The sequence below is a fragment of the Eublepharis macularius genome, chromosome 2 (assembly GCF_028583425.1).
Source record: "Eublepharis macularius isolate TG4126 chromosome 2, MPM_Emac_v1.0, whole genome shotgun sequence".
Taxonomy (NCBI): Eukaryota; Metazoa; Chordata; class Lepidosauria; order Squamata; family Eublepharidae; genus Eublepharis; species Eublepharis macularius.
In genome coordinates, this window is record NC_072791.1 from 122,895,398 (window position 1) to 122,915,993 (window position 20,596).

A 20,596-nucleotide genomic window follows, 5' to 3' on the forward strand; every position below is an offset into this window, starting at 1 on the left:
GTCATCAGGAATTGAATCTCAGTAAAGTGAAATGCTTTAGCTTGCATGTGGTCTGATAAACTTAATCTTCTTTAATTTGATTCTTCTTTAGCTGGGTCTTTCAATGCTATTGCTATCCTCACAGTGTCTCCTTGACTACTGAATCACTTTTTCTAGAAAGGCACTGTCTCCTTATTACAATGGTAGTTTAGAGATGGAACAGACTGCACAGTAGAAAGAAGGCCTGGACCCTTCCAATAGCCCTATGGTTTAGTGAAAGGGTTGCAGGGAAACAGAAATATTTAACTTTTTGCTTGAAGAGGTTTGAGGGGAGCATGTGAGCCCAACAACAAGCTGCTTTTTGCTGGTCACAAGCAAACCTTTGTGCGTTGTGATGTCTAAACTTCAGACTCTCTGTGGCTTGTATGTGGGAAAAACTCATATTACCCATGTCTCTCCAGAGCAGGGTTCCCCAACGAGGTGCCTGTGGGCATCATTGTGCCCACTGACACCTTTCCTGGTGCCTGCCAAGTGTTTTTAGAAAGTAGGTGGAATCCAGTAGGGTTTCTGCCCAGCATGGCTTCTGCTTGGCCATTGGAGATTTGATTGGCTGTGCAGATTTTTAAAAACATTATTTTAGCAGAAACTGCTTCCACATCAAAAGGATCTTCACTGTGTAACTGAAAGTAAGCTGTGGCAGCCATTTTATGGCTGGCTCCATCTCCTGCAGCAGCCATTTGTGGCTATGCCCGCCACGTTGTGCCAGAATTCCAAAAGTGCATACAGGCTCAAAAAGGTTGAGGACCCCTGCTCCAGAGGGAAAAAGTTCTTTTATACTGAGGGAAGAATATAGGCAGACATACCTCTTCTTAAGCCTAAACTCTCTAACAGAGAGTTGGGCATTCTAACTATAGGTCATATAGAGGTCAAATCCTTGTGATTTGCACTTCGTCTATCAACAGATTTCCCCAAGCTTTCAGAACCATGGTTCTGTTTACCAATCAAGAGTTAGAAAAGATGGCTAATTATGAGAAAAATAAGTAGGCAATGTGGATTGCTTCCCCTCAGGACCCAAGCGTGACATGTACAATCCATTTAATGTATACAGGTTGTCTGTTTAATCTATCCTTCCTTGCTGCCTTGGACTATTGTTCATGTGATGGTTTACAGCTCAGTCCATGCTTATAAATATTTCCAGATTTTTGGGGTGGGAGGGGATGCCAGTGAACGACATCATAAATGTATAGTAAACGGCCAGCTGAGTATGAGGTGGTGCAAATTCACAGCCTTCTGTTCACAAGTCTAAGTTCATCTGGATACTCTCAACTAATTCTCAGTGTAAATTAAATGCATGAAAGAAACTAAGTGATTAAGCTACGGAATCCATGGCTGGTAATCTGACAGCCCAGAGATTCAGAGCCTAATTTTTTTTCATAGAATGCTTAAAGGTAGAGAGAGAAATAGGCATGGAACTTATTTTAAATAAATTAATTTTAGCAAGGTTATGATCTCAACTCTAATTTTTGCCTGATACATGTTTGACTGAGAGTCTTCATGGAGCAGTTGTGTAGCAATTAGTGTTGAAACTAAGGCATATGCCAAACTGTGCCATCTAGTGTAGTTGTTTGCCATTTGTTAGCATTTGGAATTAATCTTATAGCCAGTTTACCATTTCCCTGGCAACATTTAGTAAGATTTAGCAAATGCCCAAATAGCATAGATGGCCAAGCTGTTGCTTCCTTTAATTTTGTTCACACAGAGAGACATAATTCCATAATGGAGACCTTCTGCTATGTAAAGCTAACATGCAGTTCTGGCAAGAAAGCTCCTGGAGACCTCAGCAGATTGAAGGCAGCTAGAGAAACGTTTATATCTGCGGACTTTGAACTTGAAACAAACCAAAAGGAGGTGACAGGTTGGTTGTGAAAGAACCTACAGTACAACTGAAATGTTTTGTTCTGAGGAAAGCTTTGTTGCAGATCGAGCATGATTTCTCTGTCTTTCACTTTCATCTTTATGCAAAAAAGTATCTCCTGTTTTGAACCTTTAATATCTCTTTCTCCTAAGAACAGAAAGTTACTTTGATGGAAAGTTTGTTTTATAAGGCTGTTTATGTGGGCTGCCTTGAGAACTCAGAATAATATTTCTCAGTTATTGTATGGGCTTCTCTTTTGAACCTGAGTTTGCACTTCAGTGCTTTATTTTATTGTCATCTTTACTTTCTAGAGACATGTAATTTGAATTGTGCTCGTAAAAGAACTGAGAAGAGGCTTCGTAAAGCAATTAGGACTTTGCGAAAAGTGATCAACAAAGAGCAATTTCATATTCGCCTGTCTGGTATGGATCATGATGTGGCCAGAAAACCTCTCAAAGTACTAGATGCCCAAGAACTGTGTAGTCTGGGTCAAAGGCATGTGGATAACAGATGTGGTAAGCATAGTATTGATCTGAAGCATTGATTTGATGCACATGTCACCTGTATCTGACCTGCCTCTCTGTAATGTACATCTGACTTGCATTATATTAATCAGCAACAGTAGGCTATTGGTGTTACCATAGTAATACCACAGTGATTTGAAGGGGAGCCAGTTTCCCCACTTCACTGTACCATATAAACATATAGAAGAAAGCTTGCAAATCTAATCTCAAAACAGCTTTCACTGGGCTTACTCTGATGTGTTCTCAGTATTGTCCTTTCTGTAGACTGCGGCTGATTGAAGGCAGCTAAAGAATTGTTTATATTTGTGGACTTCCATTGTTTCAGACCCTGAGGCTGTGGTTCATAAGCTTTTCCCTTATTTTCTTCATGATTGATCCAACTATTATCTGTCTGTACCATAATACTACTTAGAGTACAAAATACTTTACAGTGCTGACTCCATTTATCACTAGATAAAGTATTTTGTTTATTTTACATAATTTATACCCTGCCTTTCTGCCCTCAAGTGGAGTGGAGAGTGCCCGTAAGGCATAGCTGACTTATAGCAACCCCTAGCGAGGTTTTCATAGCAAGAAACTAATAGAGGTGGTTTGCCATTGCCTGCCTCTGCAACTCTGGTCTTTGTTGCAGGTCTCCCATCCAATTATTAACCAAGGCCATCCCCGCATAGCTTCTGAGATCTGATGAGATCAGGATCACCTGGGCTATCCATGTCAGTTCTGCCCTCATAAGGCCCACCAAATTGAAAACATACATAATGAACGTACATCTTAAAAACCATTAAAATCAATGAAATTTATCATTAAAAGAATTAAAATTAGAGCTAAAATATATATGAAAACATACAAAAAACAATTAAAACATTGGGCAAGAAGGAGGGATTGCTGAGGGAATGCAAAAATACAACAGAAGGTCTTCACTTGATAGCAGAAGATGTCAACAGTAGAAAACAGATGAATCTCCTTGAGGAGAGAGTTCCAGAGTTTTGGTGCCGTAGCTGAGAAGGTGCTCTCTTGGGCTGTCATCTACTTCATCTCAAAAAGAGGGAGCACTTGAAGCAGGTCCTCAGAAGATGACCATAGTGGTTGTATTGGTTCATAAGGGAGTCGATGTCTTCGGGTATGTTGGTCCCAAGCCGTATATGGCTTTAAAGGTCAGTACCAGCACCTTGAATTGTGCCCACAAATAGATTGGAAACTGGTGTAGATGGGCCAGGACTGGGGTGATATGTTCCCTATGACCCACTCCAGTCAACATCCTGCACTTATTGAAGTTTACAAACACTTTTAAAGGGCAGTCCTATGTAAAACACATTGCAGTAATCTAATCTAGGTGTAACCAGGGCATACATTACAGTGGTCAGATCTTTTCTACCCAGGAAAGTCCACAGTTGGTGGACCAGTTGATATTCATTCGATTCCATTTCCTGTCCCCAGCTGTCACCTATGCCCAGCTATAGGCTTCAGTCCAAGAGCACCTCCAGACTGTGGACCTGGTCCTTCAAAGGGAGTGCAACCCCATCCAGAATTTGTGACACCTTAAATCCCAGGTCAAGCCTTCTGCTCACCCATATCACTTCCATCTTGCAAAGGTTAAGTTTCAGTTTATTCGCTTACATCCACTCCAAAAGTACATCCAGGCACTGGTTCACAATTTCTGCAGCCTCCCTGCAATCTGCTGAAAGTGTGAAATAGAACTGTCATCTGTATAGTGGTGATAACCCAACGCGAATCTCTGGATGATCTCGCCTAGCAATTTAATAGGGGAAAAGATGGAGCCTTTCAGGACTCTATAGGCCAAAGATCAAGGGTCTGAGCTACAGTCCTCCCAGCAACACCGTCTGAAACTAACCTCCAGGTAGGACCAGAACCATTGCTAAATGGTGCCTCCCAATCACAGCCTGGAAAGGTGGTCTAGAAGGATATCATGATCAATGGTATCAAAAGCAAAATCAATAATACAAGCCATCATGATACCTTCCCTGAGGAGATATGCACAACTGTATAATTCTTGAAACAACAACAACATTCAATTTATATACCGCCCTTCAGGACAACTTAACATCCACTCAGAGCAGTTTACAAAGTATGTTATTACTAGTAACCAAGCTCTAGAAAACTGCCTCTGGAGGGCCGTACTGGGTCTTCCCAGGCCTCTGGAGGGTTGGGCTACCATGCTGGGCTTTTCTGCCACTGTGCCGGCCTTTTTGGACCACTGGCAGGCCAGGCCACTTCACTAGGCCTTCCCAGGCCTTTGGAGGCCCCAAGGAGGCTGCTGTGGTGGTGGGAAGGCAAGCTGTGTTGCCCATGACTCATTTTTTATCCCTGTGGAGGGGCTTACAAGTACGCCTGCACAGGGATTAAAGTGAATAGTCGCCAATATGGCTTGCCTTTTATATAGCAGGATTATCCCCACAACAAACACCCTATGAGATGGGTGGGGCTGAGAGAGCTCTGGAAGAGCTGTGACTGACCCAAGGTCACTCAGCTGGCTTCAAGTGGAGGAGTGGGGAATCAAACCCAGTTCTCCAGATTAGAGTCCCACCGCTCTTAACCACTACATCAAACTGGCCCTCCTACACCAAACTGGGTCTTTTTGAAATGAGAGCCAGTGAGAAAACATTACAGAGAAAACCAAGCAATATCTCTGTACGCCCTATAACACTTAGGGATTGTCCTGCTACTGCAAAATACCCCAGTACTTGGAAACATAAAGTGTGGATCTAGTGCAAAAGTTTCAGTAACTGGTGATCAGCGCTGATTTGTGTTTAGGAAAGCAGACATGTTCTCTGTGTCTCCAAATGAACAATATGAAATAAAATAAGTAAAGGCATGTCTGTTATCACTGTTTTGTGAAGGCACATGCTTCCTGTTGTTCAACCTTTGTATGTTTGTATGCATGTCTTCTGTTCACACTTTATACCTTTTCACTGTGGCAAGCATATCTGCAACATAGAATGTGAATTCTCTACACATTACAACTGTTTTTTCCCCTTCACTAAGAAAAGATTTTGAAAGACATGCCAGGATGGAGATTCCTCCCCCACCCCCAAACCTTAGATAAATAGCTATCTATTCTGCCAGCTCACAGTTTCAGAAATAATGGACTTAAGACCTAATGCTCAATTCTCCATATGACCACAGTCTGTGAGCCAGTTAAAAACCAAACAAAAAGATCCTAAAACAATATAGGGAACTGCTTAGAAATAAGTTTCCATCATTTTGTGGCTTTTTTAATGAAGTCAGGGCATGGTTCTTAACGGAATGGTTAGTTGTGGATCACGACCTCTTTTATGGGGTTCACCTTCTTAGATACTGAGACACTATAGTATTTGTCTATAGCATCAAAAACTCAAAGGCTTAAAGCATTGAATAGAAGGAAAGAGCTTTTAAATGTCTTTATAACTGCAAAGCCTGGCTCCCTGTGGGTGCCTCTTTTCCCCTCTTTTCTTTTGCATCAGAATAGCTTTTGCTTCCCGCCCCCCTAAACAGCTGTGTGAAAGTTTAGAATAGGATTTTAATGGTCCTTGAAGACAAACAAAGACTGTGGTTACAGGAATGAAGTCTGCAGAAGGCAATTGGTTCTTTAGCTCATTTTAAAGGAAAACAAGCACCTTGAAGTGAAAGAAAGAACAAGTGAAGAAAGCTTGTTGAGTCCTTGATGTTGTAGTGTCATTATTTTCAACTCTTTGGTCTGCATTTGAAAACAGGCACATCTTGCATACTGTGGCATGCCTGGCATTTTGTATGATGTGGCTAATACACTTTTTAGCTTCATTGGTCAATATTTGTTCAAAAAAAGTTGAGGCCCTGACATTGCTGCTTAAAGAAAAACCATAACTTCCTTATTTGTATGAAATAATATGTTAAAACACACTCACATAACCATTGATCTTAGGGGCACTGGACGTGTCATGAAGGACAACTTGCTGCAAGCTTGCATTGATCTTAAATATTTCTCTGAGTAGACTTGCATCACTTGTAGCGAGTCATATCTAACAAGCTATGAATAAGGGACCCATTTAAAATGATACAAGTGAACACAAGGATGTGTTACATTCTTGAAAATATCTATTGGGAATATCTGACTGGGAATCAGTCATCTGGTAGGAGTCTGCTCTTTAAAACCTCATCAGGAATTCATAGCTTTTATTTTAGTATCCATTTGCTCTTTTCCAGTTCAGTCATATATGAATCAAGGTTTTTTAAAAGTATGTATTTTATTTTTACTGTTTTTGCACAAACTCTTAATTCTTCAAAAGAACAGACAATTGTTACTACTTTATGTTCTCTGCACACCACACTGATGGGCACTGCACCTGTGCAAAGCTATGATTTGAAAATGGCTAGCTTTTAGGTATGAAATCTTCCTGTCAGAAACACATCCTCAAGACTACATGTGCCTTAAAGGGGAGATGTCGCACCTTTCTACTCATAGCCCACTTCCCGGGACAGTTCAGGCTGACTCCCTGAGAGCAGTATTTCCCTTCTACATTCAGCAAGGGGATTCCTCTTCCTGAGGCCTGCTGAGGAGCCATCAGAGTCTAGCATTCTGCCTTTATGGGGCTCTTTATCCCAGTTATCAGAGCCAGAGCAGATGCAGTGTTCTGGTGAGCTTTCTTTCCCTGAAGCACCCCCACCCATTTCCAGATAGGTCAGCTGGTAGCTGATACCTGTCAGTGTGATGCACAGAACCCAATAATTAATGAAAACAGGCTTGATGGTTGTTGGGGGTTTTCCGGGCTGTCTTGCCGTGGTCTTGGCATTGTAGTTCCTGACGTTTCGCCAGCAGCTGTGGCTGGCATCTTCAGAGGTGTAGCACCAAAAGACAGAGATCTCTCAGTGTCACAGTGTGGAAAAGATGTAGGTCATTTGTATCTACTCAGGAGGGGTGGGGTTGAGCTGAGTCATTCTGTAAGAGTTTCCCAGGGTGTGGAATGCTAATGGCGGGAGGCTTCACTGTATCCTGAGGCGGTTCTTTTGCATATGGATTGGTGCTTGATGTGCTAATCTTCTCTGCAGGGCTATTGTCGGGTGTGGAGTGTTTTGTTGGCCTGGTGTTTTTCAGAACTGGAGCCCATGCTCTGTTCATTCTTAAGGTTTCTTCTTTCCTGTTGAAGTTTTGCTTATGCTTGTGAATTTCAATGGCTTCCCTGTGCAGTCTGACAAAGTAGTTGGAAGTGTTGTCCAGTATTTTGGTGTCCTGGAATAAGATACTGTGCCCTGTTTGAGTTAGGCTATGTTCAGCCACTGCTGATTTTTCAGGCTGTCCAAGTCTGCAGTGTCTTTCATGTTCTTTTATTCTTGTCTGGATGCTACGCTTTGTGGTCCCGATGTAAACTTGTCCACAGCTGCAGGGTATACGGTATACTCCTGCAGAGGTGAGGGGATCTCTGCTGTCTTTTGCTGATCGTAGCATCTGTTGTATTTTTCGGGTGGGTCTGAATACTGCTTGAAGGTTATGCTTTTTCATAAGCTTTCCCATCTGATCAGTAATTCCTTTGATATATGGCAAAAACACTTTTCCTGTGGGAGACTGTTTTTCTTTGGTTGTTTGATTCATCCTGGGTTTGATTGCTCTTCGGATTTCATTTCTGGAGTAGCCATTTGCCTGAAGTGCGTGGTTTAGATGATTAATTTCCTCATTGAGAAAGCGCGGCTCACATATCCGTCTTGCACGATCCACTAATGTTTTCATTATGCCTCTTTTCTGTCGGGGGTGGTGATTGGAGTTTTTGTGTAAGTACCGATCAGTGTGAGTTGGTTTCCTGTAGACCTTGTGACCTAACTGAAAGTTTGCTTTGCGGATGACCAAGGTATCCAGGAATGAGAGTTTTCCCTCACTTTCTTTCTCCATTGTGAATTGTATGTTCAGGTGGATGTTGTTGAGATGATTCAAAAACTCCCTCAATTCTTCCTCCCCATGGCTCCAAATGATGAATGTATCATCCACAAACCGGAACCATACACTGGGTTTGTGGGGTGCTGATTCTAGAGCTGTTTTTTCAAAATGTTCCATGTAGAAGTTTGCTATAACTGGGCTGAGTGGGCTCCCCATGGCCACCCCATCCATCTGTTCATAGAATTCGTTGTCCCATTGGAAGTAACTGGTTGTCAGACAATGATGGAATAAGGCTGTTACATCCTCTGGGAAAATCTGATTAATCAGTGCAATAGTGTCTTTTACTGGAACCTTGGTAAACAGGGATACAACATCAAAACTGACAAGTATGTCTTGTGGATTGAGTTTCAGAGAACTGATTTTGTTGATGAAATCTGCTGAATCTTTGATGTAAGACGAGGTTTTCCCGATGTGGTCCTGCAGGAGATCTGCCAGATGTCTAGCTAATTCATATGTCGGTGAACCAATGGCACTCACAATGGGTCGGAGTGGGACTGAATCTTTATGTATTTTTGGGGAGTCCATATAGTCTAGGTGGCTGTGCTTCTGTCTTGCATAGTTTGCTGTGCGTGTCGGGATGTAGTGAGGAATTCTTGATCAGCGCATTTGTTAGCCTGGTGATTTTGCAAGTGGGATCTCGTTTTAGTTTTTTGTAGGTGGAGGGGTCCAGGATGATACATTGTGGATGATACATTCATCATTTGGAGCCATGGGGAGGAAGAATTGAGGGAGTTTTTGAATCATCTCAACAACATCCACCTGAACATACAATTCACAATGGAGAAAGAAAGTGAGGGAAAACTCTCATTCCTGGATACCTTGGTCATCCGCAAAGCAAACTTTCAGTTAGGTCACAAGGTCTACAGGAAACCAACTCACACTGATCGGTACTTACACAAAAACTCCAATCACCACCCCCGACAGAAAAGAGGCATAATGAAAACATTAGTGGATCGTGCAAGACGGATATGTGAGCCGCGCTTTCTCAATGAGGAAATTAATCATCTAAACCACGCACTTCAGGCAAATGGCTACTCCAGAAATGAAATCCGAAGAGCAATCAAACCCAGGATGAATCAAACAACCAAAGAAAAACAGTCTCCCACAGGAAAAGTGTTTTTGCCATATATCAAAGGAATTACTGATCAGATGGGAAAGCTTATGAAAAAGCATAACCTTCAAGCAGTATTCAGACCCACCCGAAAAATACAACAGATGCTACGATCAGCAAAAGACAGCAGAGATCCCCTCACCTCTGCAGGAGTATACCGTATACCCTGCAGCTGTGGACAAGTTTACATCGGGACCACAAAGCGTAGCATCCAGACAAGAATAAAAGAACATGAAAGACACTGCAGACTTGGACAGCCTGAAAAATCAGCAGTGGCTGAACATAGCCTAACTCAAACAGGGCACAGTATCTTATTCCGGGACACCAAAATACTGGACAACACTTCCAACTACTTTGTCAGACTGCACAGGGAAGCCATTGAAATTCACAAGCATAAGCAAAACTTCAACAGGAAAGAAGAAACCTTAAGAATGAACAGAGCATGGGCTCCAGTTCTGAAAAACACCAGGCCAACAAAACACTCCACACCCGACAATAGCCCTGCAGAGAAGATTAGCACATCAAGCACCAATCCATATGCAAAAGAACCGCCTCAGGATACAGTGAAGCCTCCCGCCATTAGCATTCCACACCCTGGGAAACTCTTACAGAATGACTCAGCTCAACCCCACCCCTCCTGAGTAGATACAAATGACCTACATCTTTTCCACACTGTGACACTGAGAGATCTCTGTCTTTTGGTGCTACACCTCTGAAGATGCCAGCCACAGCTGCTGGCGAAACGTCAGGAACTACAATGCCAAGACCACGGCAAGACAGCCCGGAAAACCCCCAACAACCATCGTTCTCCGGCCGTGAAAGCCTTCGACAAAACAGGCTTGCTGGCCTGTTGCTGTAATTCTTAGATTAGTAATCTGTGCATTTGTAAGTCTTTAACTTGCTGTGGCAAACCCTTTAAGTTTTGGAAGGTGCAACTCCTCCCCTTTTAGGCATGCATGGCATTTCTGAGGAGAGGAGACTTGCATGATTTTCTGAAAGCTAGCTCTAGAAGTTTCCAAATCATAGCTCTGCAGAGGCACAAAACCGTTCAGTGTGAATGCACAGATAACCTCTTGAACAACAGCAGTTACAGGTAAGCAACCTGTATCTGTGGATTTACTAGTAAAAACTGAAGACACAACCCAGCCAAAGAATTTTTAGCCCCACCAATTTAGAAAGGAGAGATTTATAGCCCAGTTCTATCCATATTTTTACTAAAGATGCTCAAGCTCTTTCCGGTTCAGCTCACATTCTGCTCACTAATTGCGATAAGGGAGTTGATTGGCTAATTATCTGAGTATGTCTGAACAAGTTTGTATGTGTCCATTTCATATAATTACACTTAGGGGTGTGTACAGGAAAAAAATACCAAACTGGAAAAATAAATTTGGTATTCCCTGAAAACCAAATGGATTCTGTAGTTGGGTTCAGTATTATAGAGCATATTTGATAAAATTTGGCCGCTGTTTCCTATGGGAAACTATTTTATTTTATTTCCTGTGGTCTAAGGAGGTCATTTTTGAATGAATTTCACCAAATTTTCAGGGGACGTACTCTCAATTGTCCTTTAATGACCCCCCCCCCAAGTTTCATAAAGATTAGATCCCAAGAAGGAGCCCCCCAGCCAGCTTCAATTTCTATTATTCTCTATGGGGAAAACTATGGGGGCTATCCAGGGTGATGACGGTGGCATTTTGAAAGCAAAATCCACCACATTTTCAGGGGACTTACTTCTGACTGTCCTCAAAAGACACCCCCCCCCCCAAGTTTCAGGGAGACTGGACCCCAAGGTCCAATTCTGTGGGTCCCTGAACAAGTTGCCCCCAGCAGCCACTCAATTTGTTCCTGTTGTGGAGAAAAAGCCCAAGCTGACTCCCACTGCAGAAACACATGGACCAAGACTGCAATGGCCAGAGGCATACTCCCAAATGAAAGCTCCACATCACACAGTCCAAGAGAACCAAACTGACACCCGCCCTAAAAACCCCAGTGCCCCCTGACCAGGCTGATCAGCCACTCTCCATTGTTCCCAATGATGAGAACTTTTACAAGTCCTTTCCCAGGGGCACACAGGGCAAGGATACTACAGCCAAGGCGCACTTCCAAATGGAAGTTCATCCCTGGGGAAGCTCAACAGAACCAAATTGATGCCTCCCACCAAAACTTCAGCACCCCCTGAGCAGCCTGCTCCATTGTTCTCTATTAGGGCCAACATTACACCAGAGAATAGAACCAAGCAGTAACCAGCCACAAGCACAAGGCAATGGAAAGCAAGCAGAGTTGCATAAGATGGATCTCAACCATGTGGCCTCCGGCTGAAACTGACAGTGACGTACTTGGAAAACTCAAGTAATCCTCTCTCTATAGCAGTCTTCATTATCGTCCCCCTCCTACCCCTGAAAGAACGAAAGTTAACCACCGAACAACACATTAGATCAATACATTACATTAGCCATCCCTCCCACCCTTGCCGTGAGGAAAATTAGGTTAACATTAGAACAACACATTACATATATTATATTACACAACAGCATTCTGTAGCTTCATTTGGATATTTCTGTGGGTTTCCCTTTGTGACACAGTTTGTCATTCTCTACTTACCCTAACATCTCTCTCTGGCTCTTCCCATCCCAGTGGCAAGAGAAAAACATTTCTGGGGCCTCTTTTCTCAATTATCTGCTGAAATTTGTGCTAATACAGGCTGGTGGTTTTGTGGTGTGTGTGTTGGGGGGGGGGGCAAATTGCTGTGTGCATTTGCTGTGCCAATTGAATCAACTGTCCTTCTCCTGCTGGTTTTCTATTTAACTTTTAAGTCGTGGGAAGAGCATTTTTCCCTACCTCACATACTCCCAGAGGATGCAGGCCACAAGGTGTGCTCACCTCATTCACTCTGCCTGGAAGTCCAAAGTTGGGAAATTGAAGAGTGGTATGTTGACCTTCAGGAAGACCAACTGCTCTACTCTCCAGGGGAGCAGGCGAGTATGATGTGAGCTGTCAACATTGCCCACATGGGAAAAGTTGCAGTTGCTCTCCATGCTCATCAGAGGGCATGAGAGGAGCTTCTGAGTCTCAAGAGAGAAGTCTGGCCAGACTGCCTCTTTCTTGGCCCAGTAGCTCAGCAGATCGGTGGAAAGCAACTCACAGGGCTCTGAAAGGTAGTCCCTAACTATTGCCTCCACCAAATCCTGGCTCATGCAGAGGGGCCAAGGGCATGCCAGAGTATCTCCATCTCCATAGATATCCTGGCGCTGGCTGTGGGGGGACCAACAGAGCCCCTCCCCCACTCCCTCTGCTGGCAAGAAACTCCTCTTGGCCTGCGTATGCCGCACCTGCAAAGAGATGGCATCTCTCATGCTGGTGAGGTTCCTGGCCTGCTCAGCAACGGTGACCTTGATGTACAAGACGCGCATGGTCGCCAACACATGACTCCTTCTCGATGAGAGGTTGCAGCTGGGACGTGATGCCCTGTTGCAGCCTTCTCACAAGCATGCACACTCCTGGAACGAGGTCTGCACATCCTGTGTCTGAGTCCAGGAAGGAAACCATAGCACTCTGGAGTGTATGCACCAGAGGAATGACCAGACCCAGGGTCACTTTGTCAGATGAGACCACAGCAGTGAATTCCCTGAAGGGCCTCAGCACTGTCTGGGAGATATGGGGCCAATCCTCTGGGATGAACTCCCCCTCCCTCTTCCAAGTGTCTCTCTCTGAGAGCTACAATGTGAGGGCGGTCTACTGCTCCATTGAACTCTCAAGCATGGCATGAGTGGAGTTCTAGCAAGTGACAATATTGGAGGTCAGGCGATGCTCCAGCACACCAGTCTCAGCCTGCTTCTGATGCAGTCGGTGAGTTGCTTTCATGCTGCATTTTCTGAAGAGGAACTGGAAATCATGAATTGTGGGGTCCTCTGCAGGTTCATCGGAACCCAGACCAAGTGTGTCCTTTTGCAGGAAGTGAAGTTTGTGGGCTGCACAGTAAATGTGCTTGAGGCCTACTCACGCCACCACTGCCTTCATGTTTGCACTACCATTAGTCATGTATCCCATGATGACCCTGCCTTCACCTACCCAGTCCAGTAATTCCCTCTCAATTGGCGACAGTGATGTTCTCTGCTGTGTGCACCACAGCAAGAACCTTGGCATGGAGCAAAGCCTTGCAGTAGCTGGCCCAGCAGTCTCCCATCTGGCCCTGCCTGACACTGGTCATCCCGCCCCTCACCCTGAAGGTAATCAGGTTGCCATCAGTGTGCAGTAAACGAGAGGTACTTCATATCCTTTGCTTTCACATCCATATGTTCAATATGAAGTGCACAGTTCTTCCGGTGGCGTGAAACAACTGTGCCTTCACGTGCTCCTTAGTAGCCCTGTACATGGGAGGGCACCACAGTCCTGCTCAGCATAGTGTGAGCAGAGGGCATGTACCAAGGACAGATTAGCTGGAGTAGCCTTCAGAAGCTGCAGTCCTCTACTACACAGAAAGGCGATTATCTCCGCAATCATCCAAGTGACGAGCCTAGATGCCCTCTGGATTCCCTCTCTTGGCACACTAGTGCCATGTGTACCAAACATCTCTGGCAGAGATGCTTGGTGTCCCTTCCCTATTGGAAACCTTTGGAGGGGAGTGCGCCAGAGGTGGTTGCAGGACAGCCTCCCTGCTGGCTTTCTGGCCACCATGTGGTGCCAGTCTCCCCCCCCCCAAAAGAAGCACCGCCTGATGGTGCTTCCTCGTGGTTCCTGAGGCTGGTTGGCAAGAGATGATTCACATCCTCCCTCGACTGACCCGGGTCCCACAGTGTAGCACTGTGCATACCAGGGGTCCTCTGACTTCTGAAAATGCTCCCAGATGTTGAAGGGCAAAGGGAGACATGCTGCCCTGCAGCTTCAGGCACCACCACAGGCACTTCCTATGAGGTGTTTGGGCCAGACACACCATGTCTAGGGTGGGCAGAAGAAGATGGCTGAGGGTAAAGGGGTAGAGATGTGGGAGTCACCACTACTATAATCTCTTTCTCTTCTTCCACCATCTTCTCCTCCTGCCTCTCCCAGTAAAGGCTTCTGGTGGCCTCAGAGGAAACTGGGGAAGGCTGACCGATAGTGGGCCCCTCTGCCAGTTCCTCCAACATCCTCCAGGCCCCTGGGCTGAGCACAAGGAATGGGAAACTCATGTTCCCCCAAGCCCACTCCAAAAGACTCCTCATGCTGCTCCTCCTCCCACTTCTGGGTCTCAACAGCTGGGGGAGGGGGAGCCTCAGCAGCAGACCCCTGCCCAGTGCTAGCTTCTGCCTCAGGCACCTGTGGTGGGGGTGGTGCTCCTGCAGCTGCCTCAGAAAAGAGGGCCTTGCAAACCCTCTTGCTGTCACCAGAAGCCAGGCTGGTGAATGGCAGCTACACTGGAATGGGCCTCCTCCGTGCAGGTGGGGGAAGAGTCACATCCCTCCCCTTCCACTCCATTCCTCTCCCCTAGGACTTCTCTCTGGTCTCCTGTCACTCATTTTTCTGCTGCCTGTAACCTACACTAAATAATAACCTTTTTAAACAATTAAATTACCAACCCACTCAAAGCACCTACCTACTCTGAAAGCTAGCTTTGTGGGTCTAAACCTGGAGACAGACACACAAATCTCTTTTTAAAAGGCCCTATTTAGGTATGTGGCACTACACTAGCAAGCCGCTTAATTCCTCTTCAGGAATCAAGCTACCCTTGAACCCCAATCTACAGGTAAGCCTATGATAAAAAACCTACTTCTAATGTGTCTAGCCTGGCTACAAGGGAGCCAGAGGTGGGCAAAGAAAGCCTAGTTAAACGTCACTAACAGGCGGCCTATTTATCTATAGAATTTGACTAGAACCTGAACTCTTTTTAATTCCTACACAAGCCTATTAAATGGAGGGAAACTCTGTTTGGGCCTTAAAAGCTACCAGTTAAGTTTGCTTTACATCACCTACAACTAGTAATCTTAACACTTTTTAAAAGTTCACAACCCTCTTAGGATACCCAAAAAGTACACCGAAACACCACTAGGTAATTTAAGCTAAATTGAATCAAGCACTGCAGCAAACACCTCCCCTCCCCCTAAAGAACAATGACCGACAACAATTGAACACCAAACTAAACTTATGTCAACAGAAAACAGAATCCAACAAAAAACATCAAGCAAAAAATACCATAAAGAAACAGCACCCTAAGCACCAACAACAAGGGAAAACACGTACACCCCAGAAGAAAAGGAGAATTTAATAAAATTAACTGGAACAGTAACATCAGACAACAAATCACCCACAAGAAGATAAAACAAAAAAGACCACCCTCCCATAAGAATGAGCAGCAAAATGAACAGTAACCAACTTCAAACCAAAGACCCCCCCCATAAAAGCCCAATCAAGCATCCCCCACATAGCAAAAAACCCAGTTTTTAAAATGCAAAGTAAAAAAAAAAAACCTTTTACCTCCCCCCAACCCTATCCCTCCCAAACACCAGGCCAACCCCCTGCCCCCAAAGAAAGGAAAAACCCAGTGAGTTTACAACTCTCAAACCAGGTAGCAGTAGAACTGCTCCAGGTGCAGCAGCAGGTCTCAGTAGGCAGCAGCAGGAATCCACTGGGCAGCAGGATCCATATCGAATTCAAAGCAGACCAGATCCAGGCCAGACCACAGAGAGAATCTGCAGCCAGCAACCTGCATGGGCTCAGATCTTCAGGCAACCAGAGCACACACACCGCACAAAATGGCTGCTCTGAGGCAAACCTGTCTATTTAACTCCTTGCAGGGCAGTTTGAAAAAGGCACTCTCCTCCTAGAGAATCCCAGAGAAGGAGAGCCTCTGCAAGGATTAGCCACTTATTCCCCCCTCCTCCCCCTCCCATTTGGTTAAAAAAAAGGCAGGAAAACAGTGTTTCTTTGCTGTTCCTTAGCAAGTTCGGGAATACTGAATTTTACTGAATCAGGCAAAATTCAGTATTTTAAAAGGAATACTGAACCCGAATTGCACATCCCTTATTACACTGCTCTCTTCTGTATTGTGGAAAGCATAGTGCCAGTTGTCAGTCTATAACCAACCTGCTTGCACAATTTTTTAAAACTGAAATTGCTACTATTATGTGGTTTCTATCATTAGGCAATGTTACTGGTGTTACAGCACTAATTGGCTCAAATGGAAAAAAAATTATGGAATTATATTTCTGCCAGTATCAGTAAACTGAGGAAGAAGTATTATTAGGTCATTGATTACAATACATTTTTACAACCGTTGCTCCCTCATCTACCATTGTTTATAATTTTAAAAAGCACTTAGTTAAAAGGAAAACGTTCCATCTGAATTGGGTACTAACTGTTTAGCTGTCTCTGTGGACTTACTTCTAACATCTCTTCATCCTGCTTGTGAATCTGCTTCCCCGTCTGTTTACTGATGTCAGTGGAAGTATATTTCTATAATTTTTTTCTGTATGAGACTGTTAGCACTATTATACCAGGTATATTGCCTAAATGGTGTAACCAAAGACATTGAGGCAATCAGGTCAGGAGATTGCCTTGTATCTGTTCAAGTCAAGCAACATACGTTTCTGTGGCCATCATGTTCATGTCAAAGTTGACAGCGTTCCTTGCTTTTACACAGAAAATATATCCCAGAATTCCAGCTTTAAGTGTAAGCTTAATTCTCCCATTGAAGTCAGAGAAATTTAAAATGCTGTGCATTGATACTAATGAATGTAGTTTATGTGCTGAAATGACAATTTTAATGTAATAACTTCTCTTTCCTTTTCCCTAGTGCATGGTCTATGATAATGTCTTAAGCCTTTTCCTTACCTTATTACAGTACATTTCACTAGGAGTGTGTAATTTGAATTTTACTGTTTAAGATTCCAATCCGGGGCTTCCAAATGAAGTCCATAACGTTATTGTTTTGTTATGGGTGGGCTGGTGCCAGCTTGGGTCTAATCTTTTTGGGTTTTCCCAGTTATCATTAAGTTTGGCTGTGTGTTGGCCATCCATGTGCAAATGCTTATAGTTCTTGTCAGGGGGGATGGGAACTGAGGCTGTGGGACAGTGTTTTTTCATGTAATGTCACCAAAATTGCACAGAATACAATCTGTGTCCAAAGCATTGACCCTACAAGTTCTCAGTGGTGTCAGGCCCCTGCCCACCTCCTCCACAACAGATGAAATGCCCTCTTACTGAAGTCATTGAAAGGAGGATGACATCTCTCAGGCACCAGTCTCTCTCATATGGCCTGGAGGGGAAGGGGTTCACTCCCCTTTTGGGGAACCAATCACCACTGGGCAGCAACCAAGCTCTTTTCTCAGCTAGTTGGGCTGCAGCTGCCCAGCTTCCAGTGCACCAGGCCCCACCTATCAAGCAGCACTTCTTCCAGCTCTGGGTAAGGGAGATACAGGGGGCACCTTGCATGTGTCTCAAGGATGCCTGAATGGAGAGGAAGACAAGGAAGACAAAGCTAGTATCCCTTTCTCTATATTTCCCATTAGCTGCGAGACAAAGTAGTTACCTAGGAAGTGACCAAAAAAAAATCACCTTCCCCTCTCCCCTCCAACAGACAATGGGCACTCCTTTCCTTTTGATTGGCTCATTCCCTTTCCCACCACAATGATACTGGCCTGTCTGCTTGCACTGCTGCTGCACTGGTAAGAACTGAGCTAAAACACATGAACTGATCAGTGGGAGGAACTCATTATAGCTTGGGTTACCAATTCTGTTCTGTTCTACAAGCCCCTTTAATGAGCTGAACCAGCTATTTCTGTATAAATTTTGGCTCGTTTATTCCATTATGCACACCCCAACTTTTCACTATGTTGTAGCTGTGTGTGAATATTCAGGTGTGTAATCAGCTTCTTTCACTGAATTTTTGAGCAATGGAATTGAACATAGGAAACTGTACTGTTGGTAGTCAAACTGTTGGTCCTCCAAGCCCAGTCATGTCCATCCAGACTATCTCTGCACTCACCTTGTAATTATTTATATTCCACCTTTCTGCAAGGATTCCAGGTGGCCAACATAAAGCACTGCTTTCCTGCCCTGCTACCAGAGAACTTTTAACTGGAAGTGTCAGGGATACAGATATAAAGCATGCACACTACAGAATGAGGTTGGAGGGAAAGAACATCTAGTCCAACCCCTCTACAAATCAGGATCATAAGCCCCCCTACCTATCAACTTAAATAAATAAATAAAATCGAGACCACCATGCTCCAGAAATGGAGAGCTGTTGAAGAGGCCAGGTGTCTTTCTCTGAGGCTGAATTTCTCCTGTGGATAATACCTTTATCTGCATAAAAAGCAGAAGGTTTCCTGTTCCAGGGATACTAATCTATCTTTCCTGATAGAATTTTTTCCTACCTTCAAATATTGCTATCAATCTAACACAGACCATGAGTAAAATTTCTCTTGGGGCTCAATTGTTTGCATCCTGGTATCCTCTCAAGTTGTGAACATAGGATCTGTGTTCTTGTGTTATTTGTGGATAGTAGGTCAATTTGCTAGTCATATATTATTAGCATATGGTGAGACTTTGGAAAATTGTGCTCCATAATATATGTATGTTCAGGCATTACAGTGTAATAAATAATTCTGAGTTAATATATCTCTTATTTTAAAGCAAGCAAGCTTGCATAAGTTCAAATCTTAGAGCTGTGTGATATTCACACACTTGATAAAATAAGTTTATTGATTTAGTGTGACTGACTGCTGTGTCTTCTGTTGTTAGCTAGCTGCAGTGTTGGAACATATTATGATGGGGAGCAAGAAAGTTGTATTTTATGTCCTAATGGAACTTACCAAGACCATGAAGGTCAAATAACTTGCGAACCTTGCCCAGTTCCTCAGAACCCAGGGAGCCAAAAACCAGCTGGAGCTCGCACTATATATGAATGTGGAGGTAAGGATTTTCCCACCCTCCAAAACAGACATGGTGTTGACTCTCCTTCCATCATACATTTTGAAAGAAGCTAGGAGCTCAGCCTTTGGAAACCTGATCCTTGCTTGAGAACAGTTGGATAATTTAAAAAACCCAGAATGGTAGTTTATAGCCATTTCCTTATATATTGCTCTGCCATGCTTACATCAATCTATACTGTGGGCTTTTCTGCGCATTTGATTTATTCCTGACTTTCTTAGCTGTTGACCCTCAAGCACTGGAATCAGTTATGGTCTGGTTATTCTGTATATCTGCCCCCCTTTGCATTTTTATAGTTGTAGAGTCAGTTTGTGTTCTACATAAGTCTTAAGTAATCAGGATTTTCAAGTGAGAGTGCTGTCGTTATTGGTGGCATTGTCAGTGACATCACAGACCCCCTTTTTATTTTTTGTGAATATTTACGATGATAGATCAATATAAAGGCTGAATTTTAAAAAAAGATGAAGAATGAGCACATGGGGAAGTCTTTGCATGGGGAATTGTAAAAAGGAAGCAGCTCCATCACCCATACCTAAGTTCCCCCCATCTAGAGAGCTCTAACTGGGCTGACCCAGAGCCAGGAGGCAGAGGCCAGCACTGGTGGGGCAAGCCAACCTCTGTTGGAACAAAGCCAAGAGCAGTAGCAGCTCTGTTTTTTACAAACTGAGCTGCTTTTTCTGGCACCCCCTCCCTTGGGCCATCAAGACTTTTCCAATTGTTTTTAAATAATCAGTTTCATATTGATAGAGCAACCTAAGATTGTAATAAAAGGTGCAGCAGGTTCTCTGAAATTCCAGCTTTTGTTTTTTAAAAAAGTAAGTCTCTACCCCCTTCCTTTGTGGAGATATGTTTTTTCTTATATCTCTACAAGGGAAGGAACTGGAGACTGACTTTTTTAAAATGAAAGCTGGGAATTCAGAGAATCTGCTGCACCTATTTTTACAACACTAGTTTGCTCTATCAATATGAAATTGATCATTAAAAAACATCAAAACAAAACCAAGAAAGGAAGGCAGGGAAAGGAGTGGTTTCGAAGATGATGAAGTCCAATAATCAAAAAGTGGTGTGGAGGAAGGTGGGAATGGGCAGGACACACAAAACTGAAATAAATGTTGCACACTGGGAAAAATTGACTCAAAATTGGCTTCCGGAAAAAAGATCAGAGTAGAAGTGGTCTCAAAAGAACAAAAAAAATGGGGAGGGGGGACCAAAACAGTCACAGTGAAAACTTAAGGCAAAAAATCTGTGTGTGGAACTCAGGG

The 20,596-nt window shown here is 43.8% G+C and overlaps 1 protein-coding gene across 8 annotated transcripts in view; it reads left to right on the forward strand.

Annotated features, from left to right (window-relative positions):
* SCUBE2 (signal peptide, CUB domain and EGF like domain containing 2) overlaps positions 1–20,596 on the forward strand; it is a 104,027-nt gene that overhangs the window by 71,442 nt on the left and 11,989 nt on the right. For 5 of the 8 annotated variants that reach the window (XM_054970766.1, XM_054970767.1, XM_054970770.1 and 2 more), the window contains 3 exons: positions 1,739–1,894; positions 2,206–2,409; positions 19,146–19,316. In XM_054970766.1, the coding sequence (XP_054826741.1) occupies positions 1,739–1,894; positions 2,206–2,409; positions 19,146–19,316 (531 nt within the window). The remainder of the gene's footprint in view (positions 1–1,738; positions 1,895–2,205; positions 2,410–19,145; positions 19,317–20,596) is intronic. The other 3 variants (XM_054970773.1, XM_054970774.1, XM_054970771.1) reach the window with 2 other exon arrangements.